The 18,744-nt window shown below is 37.4% G+C and overlaps 1 protein-coding gene across 2 annotated transcripts in view; it reads right to left on the bottom strand.

The window, feature by feature from the left end:
* Positions 1-1,513: 1,513 nt before the first annotated feature.
* Positions 1,514-18,744, bottom strand: part of LOC145487268 (5'-AMP-activated protein kinase subunit gamma-1-like) — an 18,311-nt gene continuing 1,080 nt past the window's right edge. The window contains exons 3-19 of one of the 2 annotated variants that reach the window (XM_081466010.1): positions 15,685-15,744; positions 12,803-13,219; positions 11,674-11,722; positions 11,483-11,586; positions 11,308-11,341; positions 10,927-10,974; positions 10,361-10,419; positions 10,212-10,257; positions 9,990-10,044; positions 7,939-8,065; positions 7,621-7,701; positions 6,874-6,958; positions 6,660-6,697; positions 5,736-5,807; positions 5,334-5,408; positions 5,144-5,237; positions 1,514-4,827 (exon numbers count right to left, since the gene is read on the bottom strand). In XM_081466010.1, the coding sequence (XP_081322136.1) occupies positions 4,778-4,827; positions 5,144-5,237; positions 5,334-5,408; positions 5,736-5,807; positions 6,660-6,697; positions 6,874-6,958; positions 7,621-7,701; positions 7,939-8,065; positions 9,990-10,044; positions 10,212-10,257; positions 10,361-10,419; positions 10,927-10,974; positions 11,308-11,341; positions 11,483-11,586; positions 11,674-11,722; positions 12,803-13,219; positions 15,685-15,744 (1,494 nt within the window). In that variant the 3' untranslated portion in view covers positions 1,514-4,777. The remainder of the gene's footprint in view (positions 4,828-5,143; positions 5,238-5,333; positions 5,409-5,735; positions 5,808-6,659; positions 6,698-6,873; positions 6,959-7,620; positions 7,702-7,938; positions 8,066-9,989; positions 10,045-10,211; positions 10,258-10,360; positions 10,420-10,926; positions 10,975-11,307; positions 11,342-11,482; positions 11,587-11,673; positions 11,723-12,802; positions 13,220-15,684; positions 15,745-18,744) is intronic. The other variant, XM_081466011.1, reaches the window with a different exon arrangement.

The following is an 18,744-nucleotide window of genomic DNA, read 5'->3' as shown; positions in this document are numbered from 1 at the left end:
TATTGAAGGGAAAAGTAAAAACTAAGAATAGCGTGGACGGCACAACTTTATTTCGTTTGTAAACTTGGACGCATATATACGAATAGTTCAGTTTTAACAGATGATTTGTTTCTCGTTTAGCTGGGCATTTACGCACGGCAATTTTAGCGGATACAATAGTCCTATTTTGATATATTAAAATTCAGCCTAACACAATAAACCTCAGCACGAGGCTGGGGGAAATAAACCCCACAAACTCTGTAGTTATTCCCCAGAGCCTCGTATTGAGGTCTTGCTTTAGGCTGAATTTTAATACATCGAAATTGGTCTATTTAGGTACCCTATCTGAGGATCACATCGGGAACACAATGCCAACGGGGGCAATAATGATACCTTATTCAAGGATCGAGGACCTCAATACTCCTACCCTATCCCACGGCACATACCCATATAGCCCATATATGGGAGCATCCCCCAAGGGTTTGTCCGCTGTCTACCTTGCAACATTTGAACGTTCCTCACCCCCTCCTCTTTTCCCTTCTTTTACCTTCTACATTGCCTTTCTCCACTGATTTTAACTCCGTCTGACTGGGTGCAAAGGGCCTCGCTAAGGCGTCAATTTACGTAGCACCTTCAATGTGACCCAACCGTGGGGGTCAGTATACTGGTACCTCGACCCTTTGCATCCCAGTCACACCTCGCCGTTTGTCGCGTACCGCCGGTAAGGGGCCTAAAGCAATGACGACGGCGACGCCAGGAACGACGCTTCTTTAAAAAGAAATAAATTTATATTTTACATTCGAATTTCGTTAACCATCTGAATTTGTTCAGAACGTCAATCGGTTTGAAAACTAATTCCAAAAAGGAAATACGAAAAATTTGCCGTAGTGGGCTACGTTCTCAAAAATTCGCAGAACTTGATCATTTCGCGTTGTTGTCCTGCCGAGGACGGTACCAAACATTTATAATGCACATGTAGTCATTTTTCGTCATTCTGCTCATTACCCCTTTTGGTTGGTGGCGTTCTCGTTGCCGTTGCCGACATGGTTTGCCCAAGCTCTCTAGTATACTTGAGGTTTCAGCTATAGTGTTTTGACTACGGAAATTTTCGGAAAAGTGGTCGCTTACGACAGGTGGTCGCACAGGGAGGTTCGTTTGTATATCAAAGGGATGGCCCTGGGAACTCAGTGTAATCATGCACCATTCATTAGGGCGACAGGGGCATGTTAGCATAACGCGCGGGCGAGTTTCGCATACACCTCCGTAACGACAATTATTTCACCGGCTTCAGCATAAATTATACAGTTGGTCCCCGCTATTTCAAACTGCCAGGGGAAACAAAAAATAGTTCGAAATAGTCAGTAATAAATGACTGAGGGGCAAATCCGAGGGAAATGTTTTTAAGTTCGAAATAACGGGGAATTCGAAATAACCGAGTTCGAATTAGAGGGATCCAAGTGAAGTTAAAAACACTCATCAGTCTTTCAGTCATACTACAAAAAGCTTCCAAGAAGAAAAGTCTGGAAATCAGGAATCAAATTCAGAATGTCAACTTTATTCCAAAGAAACTAAAAATCTCCACTTATTACTAGGTCCTGCCCTTGAAAAAACCGTCTTGAAAGAAACATGGCTAGTGCTTCTTAAAGACATTTTCATCAATGCCCTTTCAAGACCTTTATTCAAAAGACCTTGACTTAAGCTAAAAAATATAAATGTTCCAATAACAAATTGTATAGTACACAAACCAAAAGTCCGCTCCGTGAGAAGTTGTAAAAATATTTACCATTTTGTTACAGAAAACCATGTGAAAATGTTAAGTATTATTTCTGTCGAATTATTTAGTTAAAACCAAGTTCCACAACGAATGTGAGGAATGACCGAGACGAAAGAACGCGGCGTCACCCGAAAATGTACCGATTCTTATTTGTCAATCCAAAAAAATGGCATGAGCACTCGGAGAGTTGTGACGTCAGTTTTCCAAGACGATATTCAACCTCGTTAGCAGGTTTTCTTCTCTATCCTCTGCCTCCATTGTCCTTACAAGAAATGCAGAGGAGAGAGAGCCTGAGAACAAGGTTGGACGATATCTACGTAGTGTAACTTAGCAACCTCTGACAAACACAGTGGGCTCAGTCGGTTCTTCTGTTTTACATATAGCGGTGAATTAAAGGTCGAAAAAGCAAAGCTCTCATCGATTTAAGAGAACAGAAAGCTGTGTAGGAGAATTTGCCATGTTTCTGACAGCCATTTTCATGGGTCGGCAAACAAGTTGGAAGGCAAGCCTTAAAAAGTTTCTTGCAATTTACTCTGAAGAATCTAAAAATAGACGTTCATTAAATTTACGACATGCTGAAACTGAAGTGCTATAGAAAGCAAGCTTTGATCTGTAAAAATGACGTTAAGCGGACAAGAAACTTTATTTTGCTACTCCAACGTATTGGCTTTCCCATTAAAATCGTCGCTTAAACAGTGACATGATTCTTTCGAGAGGCAATAACGAACTTTTCCCTCCAACTTCCAAATGAAAGTCATCCCGTTTAAAATTTTCAGAGCTTCAAAATATGTCATAATAAAGAAATGAGCGCGAATAGCTAGCAATGACAACGAAAACAGCTAAAACAGAATCACGTACTAAAGGACTGTACTCGACTTTGACAATAACTGTCTACAGCTGTTTCGAGAAAGGTTGTCGGATGAAAGTGTCCAGCATACGAGTCTGGGTATTCATTGGAATTTTGCATATCGGTGTAGAGCAAATCTACAAATTTGTACCTTTGTACGTGAAGTATCCGCAAGGATACATTACACTTTCCACTCATACAACCATTTTTCTGTAGCTTCTCTTTCACTGATACATGACTTTTAGAAAATTCAGGTGGCGAGAACCTTGCTTCTACCAGTTAAGATAAAGAAAATGTACGAAATGACATTTGCTAATTTGTTTGATCTGTTTAAAAATTCAGTGCGTGCAGCAGCCCTCTACTTCTACCCATACTAACTTTCGGAACTGTCGAATGCCCTTTTAAGCTTTATTCCGACAACCTTTCTCGAAACAGCTGTATGCAGACTTGCCGACGTGGCTACTGACTCGATAAACCCAAACGTAATGAAATTACAACAAACGCCAATAACCCTATAACCATGTAACCAACGCAAAGCGCGGGAAAACATGCGTCAGTCAAATCACGACTTCAGTCGTTTTCTTCTTGCTCTTGATTGGTTGAAAAAGTAACATGTTTGTTCTGATTGGTTAGAGAACATACCAGTAATAAGTCATTTCTGAGTTGTCTTGTGCCTCTGTTTCAAAACGAGTCCCCGTACAAAACCTTTCATATGAAAACAAGTTTCACTTGCATAAAAATGAACCTGTAGGCGGAACACATTGTCATATGAATGGTTTCGCACGGAGACTGTTTTTGGCCACTCGGAAATGGCCTATTACTTGCATCAGCCGATTTGAAATCACTCTAATACGTTTCTGTCCAGCTTACAACATGTCCACGTTTCATAATCGTATTCTACTTTTGACGAGGTAAGCAACGATAAACTCCTTTCTACAGTTTAACTAATAATTATCTCAACTACAAAATGCCAAGCGTTGATTAGCAGCATTTCACACTACGCTTTTTAAATCTATGGGCCAAACATTTTCTTATTCTGTACACGAGGCCAAGCATAAAGCTAAATTAACCTCCTCCACAGACAACTCGACCGAGAGAGAAGCTGAATCATCCCCAGTCCTCGCTGACGAAAACTGACACGGGGGAATAAAGACGACTGGGTGAAAAGAATACGAGGAACGACCATTTATAATTTCTGCCTCCTTCCAAGGAGAACCTCAAGCAACCAGAAGTTCTGGACATCACTAAGTCCGTTTTATTAAACTATAAACATCAAAATAACATCCTTGAGGAGAAGAAGCGTGTCAAAAGGCAAAATAAAACATTTAACTTCTGATTGCTGTCTACGAAGTCCGAAACAACGACCTCGTTGCGGATTCGATCAGATGGGGTGCTCTGATGGTAGGTAGCCGCTTTCCCTTGCCAAAAATAATCACCAAACAAGATGCAGAAAGTTGCTAAAACTCAATCACCAAAACGTTTCTATACTCCGACTCGTTTTTTTAAGCCCCGTACAATCTAATCGGATATTCCGCCTTAGAAATGCTAAGCAACACCTTCGGATCACCCTATCTGATGGCCACCCCTCCTCAAACTCTTCAATCTCTCCCAGCTTCCTCTCTATTTTTCAGTCTCTCCGAGAAATGCCCGTGGAGGAGGGTAAGACAGAATCGTGACGCCATTACATGTCAAGGCTCTCTATAGCACTTTCCTAAAAACACCACAATACACCTTTTACTTCCCCGTATTCCGGAGGTGTGCATTTACAATGAGCTTTATCCGTGGAGCTGTGCGTGTCACGCAAAACAAGCTTCCTACGCAGACACTCTTTAGACTCGTCACGCAATTTTACCTCCCTCACGCTCGTTAGGGAGGCATGCGTGACAAGCCGAGCCTCCAAATTGAAGAGAATCATGGTATTTTTAGGAAATGTCTACGAGTCAAATAAATGTTACAATGAAGCGTGTAAATACGGAACGTCTCGTTGAAGGAGGCCTGCTCGTTCCAAAGGAAAACAGATCATTTCACCTTTTATCTTTAAAATACCATCGTCAGCTAACAGCCTCATCGGCTCAGTCTTATTTCCCCGTTTATATTTACGCTTCTTGAAGAATAGAATCTCCATCTTCCCCCTGTTATGCCAACACAAATACTGTATTTATTTCCTGATCAATCGATTACGCTGAAGCCTGCATTGAACCATGGGAATGATTCAGGTGACTTGATGCTGTAAAGTAAACGAAGGAGGCGATGATTAACAACTCAACTTAACCTTCCCCTCCCTAAAGCCAAAACTTCTTAGACATGGTCTGTTACTTTCAAAATGAAGGAACGTAAAAAGAAAGGTTTTCTAAGTTACGGAAACACCAAAGATGTGATAACAAACAAAATATAAACAAGAATCGTTACGAATGAGCAAAATTTGAAAGGATTGCGACCTTCAAACTTGAAAAATTGGCCAATTCTTTGATACGCCGTCCTTGACAAGCGGTTCCCCTAACAACAAACACAATAACGTTACAAACAAACAAAAGAACACTTACCCAGAGGCCGTAAAACCAAAAACTTGAGGATATCTGACAGCGACAACACTCCAATGCAGCGATTGTCTTTGTCAACAATAACTAGACGATGAACCTGCCAACCGAGATTACCATTAGTACAAACGAGATGTCAGAAATTCAAAAATAATCAGCCATCAAAAGATGTCAAAATTAAGAAAATGTGTCTCACCCCCGCATCGGTCAATCTATCGATTATGGTGTGAAGAGTTTCATCTAAGTAACATTTATGAACTCCTTCGAATCCCTTCAAATCAAAGAAAGATTACGAACCATAAACAACTATTGCAATACAAAAAAATACTGCAATTCACTATATATTGGGGTAGACAAATGCCAACAAGGTAATTACAACCCGAAAGGGGACAAGGATGTTTGAGACTGGAAAGGTTTAGACGGATTACATACAACAACATTGCTAGAAGAAGCTAGAGAAGATATTTTTCACGACGCATCATTCATCACATAGCATGTTACCTCTAAAACTATTAACGTACAGATGAAGCCTAAGGTAATGTAAAACTCTCAGAATCCAACAAGAACACCGCAACAGTCTTTGCAATGGTTAAAATACCTCTGATCTGTGTTGCAGGGCCTGTTTTACAGTCACATCCAGATTGTTGTACGTCTTTTCAGCAGCCAAATTCTAAAACAAAATTCATATAACTTATTATATAACTAAACCACGTAACTGATTTCAATTTACTGCTCAAAGGATTTACGAGCGTTTGCTTTCGCTCTGCAATGCACACATTAACCAATCAGATTAACATACTCTTTCTTTCAACCAATCAGAAACAACACCAAACCCAATTCTAATTGGATGTACGCACATTTTCCCGCGCTTGGCACCAAGTACGTGTTTTTGTTTCGAATTCTGATTGGTTCATTGTGTTAGATGCGTTTGCTGCGATTGCTCTGTTGTGATAACCTTAATTTATACCGGTTTTACGTTTGTATGACAAGTTCTGTATACAAAAAACAATGTGCAATGTTTTTGTAAGGACTTCTTGTCACTTAATTTAGCATTCCCCCTATCAGATAAAACGGTGAAAAAATACTATTTATCTGTACACAAGGAATGCTCTTCATATTAAAACTTTAATGTAAAAGGGTACAGCTATTGATATGTACACCGTAATATAGAGTGGTTTTCAATTGAGTGTCGTAAAACCAAAACCAAACCAGTTACTTACCAATTAGACTACTCAGCCAATCTAAAACGAAAGTAATTGCATGATTACTTTCGACACTCAATTGAAAACCGCTCTATTAGCAATAGAAAACAATTTCTTCGTATTTCTGTCGAGTTCTAGAAGTTTGGGGCAATGGAAATGCTGCGAGAAAAGAATTGAAATTTCGATTACTGTGCCGGCTTGTTTTAGTTCTGTGTTTGTATTGAGTCAGGGTTCATGTTTGTTATTTAACACGAGGCTTAATAAAGACAAAGGTGTTAGTCAAAATTACTTCTGCCTCGAAAGGTTAATCAGGTACTTACAATGACGTCAAATCTTGCATAAATATCAACGACAACACCTGAAAGAAAAACTCAAGGAATTATTATGAGAGTAAACATCACCAGTCAGGGCCTATCTGTTGAGACCAATACCGCATACAGTAGTCCTTCAGTTCCTTCAGATAAGGATATCATTCTTCTCTCAAACAAACCAGCAAACAAAGAGGTCAACATACAAAAAAATAATATTCCATACCGTTATCATCCACAACTGGCAAAGCAGAAACTCTCTTTTCAGCAAACATGTGAAAGGCTTTTATCAATGGAGTCTCAGGAGATATCTTCAGAAATAAAACAGAAACACTATAGTAAGTTTTCTTTTACTGCTGATCGAGGTAACTGTACCCGTTGTTTATATTTGGTGGTTTCTTCACCTATTGGTTGCTTTACCTGGCTGGGAGTGGTATCTTTTACATGACAGACTATTAATTTTAATGAATACCACCTCTACTTAAAACTGCAAATATCTGATATCATTATTTGGTATCACCCAACTAGTGGACTAATGCAAATCCTGCGTTTTAATTGGCTACACTACCAGAGGACCATTAGTAATAGTCCTCGAGTAGCGAAATTGGCGCAATCGAGCGTGACGCTTTCTTTCGTTTTATTTCCAAATAAACACTTCTTCAACTTGCATTTGTTAACTTTATTATTGCCTTTTCTGTCCGACTAGTTGGGTGATACTAAAACAATTAGACCCTTCGCCCTTAAGGGCCACTGGTCTAAGTGTTAAATAGTTAGAGTACGAGCAGAAAATTAAACAACCGGCAGTGCAAAAGTTAGGAGCGAGGTACAACAGAAAGTAGGTGACTTGCTCACAGTATCCGTGCTTTGGTTTCTCCTGGTGCCTGTTTGTTTTGCTTCTCATTCAAGCCCCAAAGGTAAAAAAGGAATGTGTACAATCAATAATTACTGAAACACAACTCCAAAATTCACTTACCATTGCAACATTTTGATATGTTCCAATTCCTAGTTCTTGGAGGGTGCTACTCATGAATTCAGGTGGGCTGGTTTGTGTTAACTGTGAACAAAAACAAATCACTGTCTATTACATGCAATAAATCATCTAGTAACACTATGAATGGTCATTTTTTTTCTAAGAATGGAGAGCGATTCTTAAAAAAATATTATAAATTAGTTAATTGCCATTTATAAATTAATATACATGTGTATATGCAGATGCTGTTTCTAACGTCGCCATTGCCGTTGTTGAAACTCTATAACAATAGATGGCTGGACAGTAATTTTTAGAACTTACGGATGAAAACATGAAGCGCAGAATTCTTTTGTGAGTGAGGATATAAAGAGCATTTCCAGTGGATGGATCAACCACTGGAAGCCGATGTATTTTATATTCTACCAGAGTCTTGACAGCATCCAGGAGACTGTAAAATAGTCAAAAAAGCAATGCAATTGAAGGCTGATCTGTTAAGCAAATTATTGCTACACACAAAAATATATTCAAAAAGATAAAGTAGTCTAAACAAATCTAACAGTTTTTACAGAGGCGAACCTTCAATGATACATTTTCTCTATTTCATTTTAAGCATACATTGATTAACGTATTTAAGGTCATGCAACTCAGTGGAAAATCAACTTGAGACAAAAAAGTATCTAATAATTATGATAATAATCTGGAGAGGCAAGGCGACTTTATTATTATTTTTCAGACCTTGGAATACTGGTACAGTCAGTAGAGATCTAGTATATAGATTTCGGCCAGCCTAGAAGCATAAGCTCCTGGGTCGGGTTGTTCAGAGCCCAATTAAGCTAACCCAGGAAAAGGTAGAATTTTGATTTGAGTTTTGTAACTTTGCAGTGAGGTTTTCTGTATATTGTTTGGCCTTCTGTTTTGAGTTTTAATAATCATCATATACACAAAACAAAGCAGCAAAAAACATTTGTATAGAAGAAAAAGTTATAATTGGGTTAACTTTTAATCCGGCTTAGCGTTAAGGTGGCCGAACACAGTTTTGATATCTGTGTTTCAATCTCCTTTTTTTCTAAAACCCTTCATCCTTTGGTCACCAAAAATGACAACACGCAAGTTACAACACAAACGTTCAATTTCTGATAGCTAGGCTGATGTATGTGCCGTTGCCATGGCAACATGAATAAATATAAACAGGCATTTAAAATCGGTTTTGTTTGTTTGCAGAAAATCTAGTCGTTAGATTTTCTTTTTCATTTGCATGCAACAAGATCGTAACAATGCTCACAAGTTAGCACTATTTCAATAATAGTTTAACTGAGGGATCTTTAATTATCACTTGAAGAAGTTTAACTGGAATATCTTGAATCGCCTCTGTCAATTTTCAATTTTTTTCCATATTCCAGTTACTTGTTTGGTAAAATATTTTCATGCCAAATTTCATAAAATTCTAACGAGTGGTTCTCGAGAAATATGCGTATTTCCAAGAAAGCTATACCGCATTCAATCGAAATTTTTTGCCTTACTACGCACGCGCTGCATTTAACTGGGTTCTTTTGGTAAAAAAGAAAAATCTGAGAATTGCTGGGTTCTTTGTATCGTTACCTTTTCTAACATACATTTTTGATAAAAAGAGTAAAGCCATAAATACACCGTGTCCAATTATGAAGAAAAAGTACAGATGGAGAGGGGCATTGACCAAATAAAATGATCGCTGTATCGACGCTTTGTGCAATCCTTGTGCATGCACTGAATGGCATTAGCAAGAGTGCGCGTGGAAATTGTGTTTGGCCACCTTGACCAGCTCCCGAACAATCCTGCCCTGTATTCAACAAGTTAACCTGACATGAGCCCACGATCCAATCAAAAAACAGCACTTGGTCAGTGGTCAACTTCAAAAAACATGTGACCTTGATGAGCTGTAAACTTGAGCCTGCGATATGGTCACGTGATATTGGTCAGCAGATACCTTGTTTTGACAGGTGTCAATTGATCATAACATGGATGTCCAATATCACAGAAGTACACGGTAAACCAAGGCTGCATGTCTATGTCAACCTATTATTTGGAGTATGGCCGCCATGTTGTGCGACTCCATCGTCGTTGCGCCCACAAGCAATACCATTAGCCATGATAACCATGAGAAAATCAATTCATGGGTTTCCTTTTCTTTCATATATGAGTATGGGGCTCTGCTTGGCGGCCCTCCAGGCCGCCAGAGCTCCGCTATGAAAATCATGACCTGATTTCCACCAAGACAAGATGAGTTGCCTGTTCTTAATGCAGAATTAACTCACTTTAAGTTCTCTGTCAGTGAGGCGTGATCATAACAAGAGATCTGTAGATTATGTTATTAGCATTCACTCCTAAAGAATTACCTCTGCATTGGGGATATTTTAACCAGGCCAGCTTTCAAATTGGATTGCTCAAATTCTAAGAAAAAACAAAATATTAAATTATTCAGACCACAACAATATATACCTCTGACAGTCAGTACCTGTAACAAGTAAAGGGGGTTGTCAGCAGAATTGGGGAAAACATATACCATGTACCTGGTCATCTCATAAGACAAATGTTAACATCACTATTTTGCTCACTACCTCGAAAAGCTTGGATATCATGTTCCTCCAACTCGTCAATTTGGACCTGAAAATAAGAGAATTAGTAAAACCACTGAATGTAATGACTTTATTTCTAGGCTCTGTTGAAGTTTAAGCAAGAATTTCTAATTCAACATATCAATCCTTACCAGTGGTGACTTATAATAATAGCGAAGAATGTTAATAAAGTCGGAAATTGTCAGCATTCCTACAGAACAAAGGAAAATCATCATTATCATCATCTTCAAATTTATAGACCATAAGTTGGTGACCACGTGTCTTGACAAATGTTTCTTTGCCTTGCCTTTGTGTGGTTTCAAATTTCCTTTCTAGACAGGTGGGACTACTTTGGAGTTAATCTGCTGATTTCCAACTTGTCAGATAGCAGTGTTTCTTGCAGGGGTTTCGTTAACGTTATCAGCAGCCCAGGGCAATTATTTTTGTATGGGCTGGCAAGACGTTTTGAACTGAACTTCTTTATAAGAAAAACGTTCCTCTAAATCAGGGCAAATCAGGTGGGTAAAATCATCCTCACATCCAGCCAATTTGTCCTGGGCCTAGCCCTTAATGAAACCCCTGGCTACTTGGCTCATTAACACACTAAAAATTTCCTATACCCTCCTTCTAAATGATTCCCCCTACCCCTCAACTGATCTTGAAAAGAAAAAACAAACAAACAAACCATCACTTGGATACACATTGTGTGATTGCTTACCAACAAAAGTGTGTTTGTCACTGTCCCAAAGAGGAGCTGATCTCACACCTAAAATGAGAATAGCAAAAACAAAAAAATTAAGGTAATAAAAAAGAAACGACAACATGAAAATAGCTTGGACATAAAGGGAAACCTTTTATGCAGTATTTGCCCCATAACCATAAGCACTTTATTTTCTGATTAAGCTACAAAAACATTGGTTCTGAATTTTTAAAGGGCATGGGATGATCAACTGTTGTAATGAATTTCAGACCAGTGTATCACAATAAAACTATTCACATACTGAAATCAGTTCTTAAACAAATATAAGGAGCCTAGTAGGGGATATTTTCAAGAGAACATTAGGTTTTTAACCTATACAGTGTAACGTCTGGTACTCACCATTTGCAACCAGCGCAAAAAATGCTTTTTTCACCTACATTGAGAAATTATTATTAATTCATTGCCAACACTTACTCAGTTTTTATTATAGACACATGAAGTACACTGTGCCAATCAGTAAAATTATTATTTCAGGTACCCATGGCAAAACATAGATATAAGAGGCATTACTTACCCTAAGCTTAGTATCAAATACCACAATCTTGGAGCTTTTTGGCATGATGTCATAGCATGTTCTGGACTTAAGGAAGTTAGTATACATATAGTGCTCCCCCAAATCTGTTGGAGGAGAGGAACATTAAATAAATCCAGTGATGAAATGAAAATCCTCTGAAATCATTCCTAAAGGGAATGGTCAAAGTTTACCTGTCATCGCATCATCCAGAAGCATATCATCACTATCTGATCCTCGTGCCTACAGTGATATTAGAAAAAGTAATTGTTAGTAATAGTTAATAACACCAGGCAAGATTTCGATATCTATTGCAGTGTTCTGAAAGAAACCTTACAGTATATGGCACATTTTGAAAAAAAAAAACATAATTTCCTGTATACTTTCACTAGGTATTTTCTACCTTAAAAACTACAATTGCGATTTGTTTCCAATTTGTAAGTAATTTTGAACGTCTTTTCAAAAACAAATGACTTAAGGTATTGTGCAGCAGGGCTGTCAATGAGGGCCATAACGTTTAGCATCTGTTACAGCTGAGCATGCTTAATGGGCCCTTGATGGTGCAGGTGAACTTGCCTGTAGTTGATACAATTCACCTAAGAGGTAACATGTTTGTTAAGGGTATGAAGATCAAGGCTACAGATGAATCAAAACTTAATGACAGCCCTGGTGCAGTACATAACTCCTTTAAGAAATTAGTGAGTGATTCTCTAAATTAGACTGTACTTTATTTAGCTGTGATATAACCACAAACAATCATTAACAGAGTCAAGTCTTCATCAGCCAAAGTGTCTCATATCCTGGTTCCAGTAGCATTAAGCAACAACGCATCTTCCTAATCCCGTGTTACTCCTCAGCATTACCCCTCACCTAAGTAGAGAGGCACTGTGGGAGTTAAGCGTCTTGCCCAATAACACAACACAATGGTGCCCGCCAGGACTTACACTCCGACACTCTGACCGCTCAATTGACTACATCTTCCAACATACTTAATAAATAAAATGCTAATACTTACATGTGGAAGGGAGGCGTAGTGGCCTCATGGTTAGTGCGCTTGTCTCTGGATCCAGTAGTCCAGGTTCAAACCCTGGTGGGGGACATTGTGTTCTGTTCTTGGGGAAGACACTTTACTCTCACAGTGCCTCTCTCAAGCCAGGTGTATAAATGGGGGGGGGGGGGGGGGGGTTAGAAACACTCCCAGTCGTCTCATGCTACAGAAACCAGGATGAGCTCTGGCCTGATGGGCCACTTGGCTTGTATGCAAACTTTACCCTACTTATATGTACAACAACACAGTGTCTAGTACCATGAAAATAAACTTACAAAGACCCTTTCATTTCCTCTTGGTTCATCATCAGCAATGCCTTCATCAGATGTCACCTCTCCAATGGTCTGCCGCAGCTCCATAAACTTCTTTCCAGGTGAACATGACAAGTCTTGGATTTCAAATGGTTCACTCTCCATCTGCTCTTCCCCTGAAACTACATTTCTTGGCACTGAGCTACTACGTGCAAAACTCCCAGTAGGAGAATCTGAATTATAATCTGGCTGAGATGAGCTGCGTGAACGCTGCATTTGTTGTAAATACTGTTCAACTTCACTTGTGTCACTTTTTCTGTTCCATTCCAAGACCCACTCCCTAGATGACTGTTGCTCCTGTGGTAAGCCATCAGCTGTGGATTGCGTATAGTCAATGCATGGCATTGCAAAGGCACTAAGGTCTTCTTTTACATGGAGATTCTGGGAGAGAAAAGTTTAGAGGCACTTTGAACTATCAAACCATCAGGAAAAACAGTAAGCATTGGGGGAAATATAGATTTCAAACTGGTAGTTGCACTCAAAAGAATCATAACACCTTATTCATCAAAGTACCATACAAACACCGCATTATAAGTTGATTCAATTTATTAAAAGTAAAATCCTGATAGCCCCCTGAGAAGCTTAATTAACAGTCAGATTTACATTGTTCCTTAAGGGGGAGGTGCCAATCACCATAACAAATTATATTCGAATTAGGATTAGACAATTAATACCATCCCATAGTCACCTCGTTATCACAGTGTCCCTGGTTTACATGTGTACAACCATCATTATTTTCTTAAATTAACCTGTTCACTACAGCGCTATTGGATAGTGATAGACATAGCGCTATATAAATTAAGTATTATAATTATTAATATTATTTCACAGAGTTCACCATGCAAAGTTACATCTCGTAAAAACATTTTGGCAGGAAACAGAGTCATATACTCTCATTTTTCACGTTTAATATTTGTAAAACATTATAATTTGTTCATATAAGTTTAGTTCTGAAGCCATGACAACATTCAGTGTAAAAGCTGAAAAAAATTCTTATCAGTAACGGTACCCACTGCCTTACATTAAACGTACATAAACATGATATATGTTAGGTCTTCATAAAGTGAACACGCTCTAAGTATTATTAGGATTAGGTTTAAACAAATTTTGTCTAACATAGTAGTAGCTGTTTAAAGACAATGATTTTGTTTTGATGAAAAACAATGTGATAACCCCTTCACATCACCATAATTTAAATACCAGTGAATAATTGCTAATAAATACAGATTAAGACAAAATTATTCAATTTGCTATATTTGGCAGTGAGTTATTTTTTAATTTCAATCTATATTGTTATATAATCAAAGGCATTAACTTTACTCAGACCAGGAGAAGAAGCTGCCTGTGGCAGCTTAAACTGTCTACAACTTTTTCAACATTAAAATTAAATGTTAAAGTTGCAAAACTTTGTCACTTTCCCTATTTTTTTTTTCTGAGAACAATTTGCATGACATCATGTCATACTACCCAGAACTTGATATTTCCATGATAACCATATTTTGACAGGACTGTTTTTCGAAATTTGGAATTTCCTTGCTTTTATTAACAAAATTTAATATCATTGTCTGACTATATTACATCATGAACTAACTGTAGTTATGTATATTTTTATGTTTTCAGGACTTTATAGTACTATTTGATTGATTAATTTTAATCACTTTTAGTCATTTTAGGTGGTTTTGAGAAGTTGTGGAAAGATAAAGTAATCCACGATGGTGACCTAAGATGGCGGCTGTTGGACGTGGTAACATAATTACTACAGGAAATGATGTCGTTGTGTTGTGTTGCTCACCTCAAAGGAAACTTTTTCAGATGAACCATACACAAAAGGTTTTGAAACCGTGCAAATTGACCGACTGTGAGAATGGTTTTGCCCACTGGTTACACCATCTAGAGGAAACTTTTCTTGTTAAGAAGTTCAACACAAAACATTTTGCCCTTCTGCTGAAAATGATTTTATGAAACCCCTGCATACACCCTCAGAGTTTCATTGTGGCTACTTATAATAGTTTTTCTTCAAGGTGCAGAGCGGCTGGAATAGCAGATTTCCCTCCCCTCCCAGCATTCACAGAAGACAAAATACATGTAATCTAAATACATGAAAAGCTGGAGCCAAATCAGAGCCATAGAAATCATAAGTGCACAATGTTTTGCTCTTTTTCAGAAGCATTTTCTAGTTTAGAATCACCAGTAAGTCTGTCTTTGTGACTATAGCTATTCCTTGTTTTCACATCCAGTAGCAAACAACCATATTCGTGGTATGGTTAAAAGATTTTGGCATGGAAAAGCTATTCCTCAATGGATTTTTCTTCCTAAATTAGGAAACAATCACTTTTAAACAAGATACATGTATATACACAGTTTGTACATTTAAGTCACCAAGACTTTAAATATTGGTCACTGAGTACTTTGATGACTATAATATAAACTAAACAGCTGTTTTATTTCAAACTCTTCATTGTACTGTGTAATAAAAACTGAAATGCTGTTAAGTTGTTAGGAATCAACAAGTGCTTGTAAATGTAATTCTGTTTTACTTTGGGATTTACTAAGTGCTGTTAAAGAAATTTTTTCAGTTGATTAATAACTATTTTATTTTCTAAACTTCTTTTGACACTCTTGTAAGACTTCATTTAAGAAAGATTAATAAGAGGTTATAGTCACATTAGCAGCTGAGAGAATTAGAGTTTAGAGTATAGCCTATTTGTGATATCATTACAGGTTGTAGAGTTAAAGGTGCTGATAAAAAATATTCAATTAATAGAAGTGCAGAGAAATTACTTTATTTACAGTCGTCGGCATTACATTACGGTGATGTTACTTTAATTCAAATACCGGTATATTACCTCCATTTCAGCACTTCTCCACAATCTATTTCCTAACGAATCCTTGCTCCCAAACTTCTCCTGTGTGCAGCATATATGTATACAGACACAAGAAACTGTTGTTTAAATGCATTCATTTGAACACTTAAATTATATGGACTAGACTATTTCCATTGGTCACAGTAGTCGAGTTATACATTCTATTTCATTTCCTCTATCCACGCTTTAGAACTATAGTCTGGGGCAGATCAAGCTGAAACAACCAGGGCTATGGCAGAAAAATAACACTTTCTACATGTTCATCAATTCCACCCCCAAACTGACCATAGATTTTGTGGGTCAGATGAACTAGAGCCTTCCATAAAACTGTCAACAAAATGCCAATACTGATAAACTTTCTGTTAATGGCAGTGACATAGTATGATCTCTGTAAATGAGTGGAGGCTAGATGTCATAACTTAATTCATGCACATCTCCCAGTAGCAGTGGGCACCCCTAGCATCTAACGTACATGTAAATTCAGATTTTCAGTGAAGTGAGATTCTAATCTAAGACAACCTACTAGATAAAGTGAAACTATTTCCAATTCTTTTTTTGACAGATGAAAAGTGACCTATTATATATTACATATATTGTGATCTTGATTGATTGGTAAATAAACATTGTTGGCATCTTCTTCAACCAGCTAAAAAACAGTCTTGGCAAAAAAGCCAACAAATTCAGGATAAAACCTTTGATTTTACTTTGAACCCTCATTTATATTTAATAACACAATGAATATTATTGTTCCCCAGTAATTGGACTGAGTTAAGGAAAGGAGTGTAGAGACAATCCCAGGAAACGGCCAACAGCTAGTCTTACTTAATTACAAGTTATGACTAAAATAATTCAGAAACGCTACAAGAAAGCGCACTCCAATTCATACATCTGTAACTTCATAGGAAAACAAAAAGAGCGCAAGCTTTTGAATGCAACATTGGTGCCAACAAATTGAGAGTTTGGGAGAACTTAAAAAAGGCTGTGCCAGCACTCACATGTAACTTGCATCCTCACAGCATTTCTCATTTTCCAAAAATTCTATATTGTGTTTCCTAAAACTCAAACATTCTTCAGTTCCTTGCCCACAGGTGGGGGATTGGGCCAGAACTCAAATAATGAATAAATAGAAACAAGGAGGATGCTCTCTGTCTCTTTGCTAAGATGACATCAAAGCAACTAAACATGTGCAGATCACATGTTTATAAATTATTAAGCAACTGGTTATTAATAAAAACTATAAATGAAGACATAAGATATAAGACCACCTTACAGGTAAATAACATTAATCTTTGCATAAAAAACACAAATAAATCCAATATATAATCTACACTGTGCAGATCACATGTTTATAATTATTAAGCAACTGGTTATCAATAAAAACTATAAATGAAGACATAAGATATAAGACCACCTTACAGGTAAATAACATCAATCTTTGCATAAAAAACACAAATAAATCCAATATATAATCTACACTGTACAGATCACATGTTTATAAATTATTAAGCAACTGGTTATTAATAAAAACTATAAATGAAGACATAAGACATACAACCACCTTACAGGTAAATAACATTAATCTTTGCATAAAAAAACACAAATAAACCCAATATATAATCTACATGTATATTAATTAACAGTACTATTTGGGCATGAATATAACCAGTACTGAATACAATCCAAGAATTTTCAGTTAAGAAAACATGACCTACTCTTTCCAAAAATAAAAAAAACATTATTTGAACATGTACAGTGAAGTCTGGTATATACTGAAATGGCATGTTGTACTTGAGATCATTATATATACAAAGAACACAATCTCACAACCTCCTGTAGTCTACACTGCTGAGACGCATTCCTCTTAACAATATTGAATGTGTTGTTTTGGATATTCTCCGTGTCATAATCACAGAAAGACAGAAACTGCAGAGCAGTTATCCACTTCATACATGTAAATGGTAATAGTGGCCAAGAACTGTGTTACATGACCTTGAATTCCCTAACTATTTCAATGGAGGTAAGGTCAACTGATTTCCCTTAGTCATTTAAACTGCAAAATTTTGAATCAAATCAGCCTGAAGGATGCTTCAACCATTTTGATTATAACTTGTTGCCACTGCCCATCCTTGTGGGTGATCGCTAACCAGTTTTCACAATAAAATAGATTCACTGCTTAAGGTCACTTTCGTGGCTGCAAGGAAAATATATCACCCCCGAAGCTGTGCGATATAGTTATTGATTATACGTTCCAAACGGTTTGGTGCAAATAAAACAAATGGTAATTTCTCAGTCATTTAAATGCCATAGACACAACACTGGCAGACAATTGACAACCTGGAGGGCTATGTAAATGAATGATTGATAATCATTAATAAACTGATAATCATTATTGTATATAGGCAAACAACATACTGACTCGACTATATTTTTAAGTGAATTCAAAGGGCCAAGTTACTACTCAGAAATAAAGAATTAATTACAGAAATTTTTGATGCAAAATTCTTGAAGATAGAATCTTCTAACTAGGCCACATCTTTGGCAAGGAAGAAAGACAATATATACGTCATTGTTGTAGTAGTTTCTGGTAGTTAAAACCGCACAATGACGTGGATTGCACTTTTTGCTGTATACCTAAGACACTGAGCCAGTGTTAGAGGAAAGCTCATAAATGTATTGCTTTCAGAAAACCAAACCCTGGAAAAAGCAATTTCAACACCAAGAAGTACTAGCATCATTACTTTTCTATGGGCTACTCAGAGATTACACCTAAGCTCTCCAACAAAACATTCAAATACATTTTGTCAATTGTAGGTAAACAATGCAAGTCATGATAATTGAAAAACCTAGCCTGGGTCAAGGCACTTTTTGAAACCCTACAAACATAGCGATTTATGTTACCAAAATGTTTTTCGCGTAAACACAAGTACGGAGTTGTTAAGAAAGATTTCAGCTTTTGGATGCGCACTTGGAAATACAAGTCAAGGTAAATTTCCTGTTATATAAATTACCGGTACATGCAGCCATGGTAATCGCGACCAGCCT

This window comes from Orbicella franksi, chromosome 5, assembly GCF_964199315.1.
Source record: "Orbicella franksi chromosome 5, jaOrbFran1.1, whole genome shotgun sequence".
In the NCBI taxonomy this organism is placed as follows: Eukaryota; Metazoa; Cnidaria; class Anthozoa; order Scleractinia; family Merulinidae; genus Orbicella; species Orbicella franksi.
This window is presented reverse-complemented; position numbering and strand designations above follow the sequence as displayed.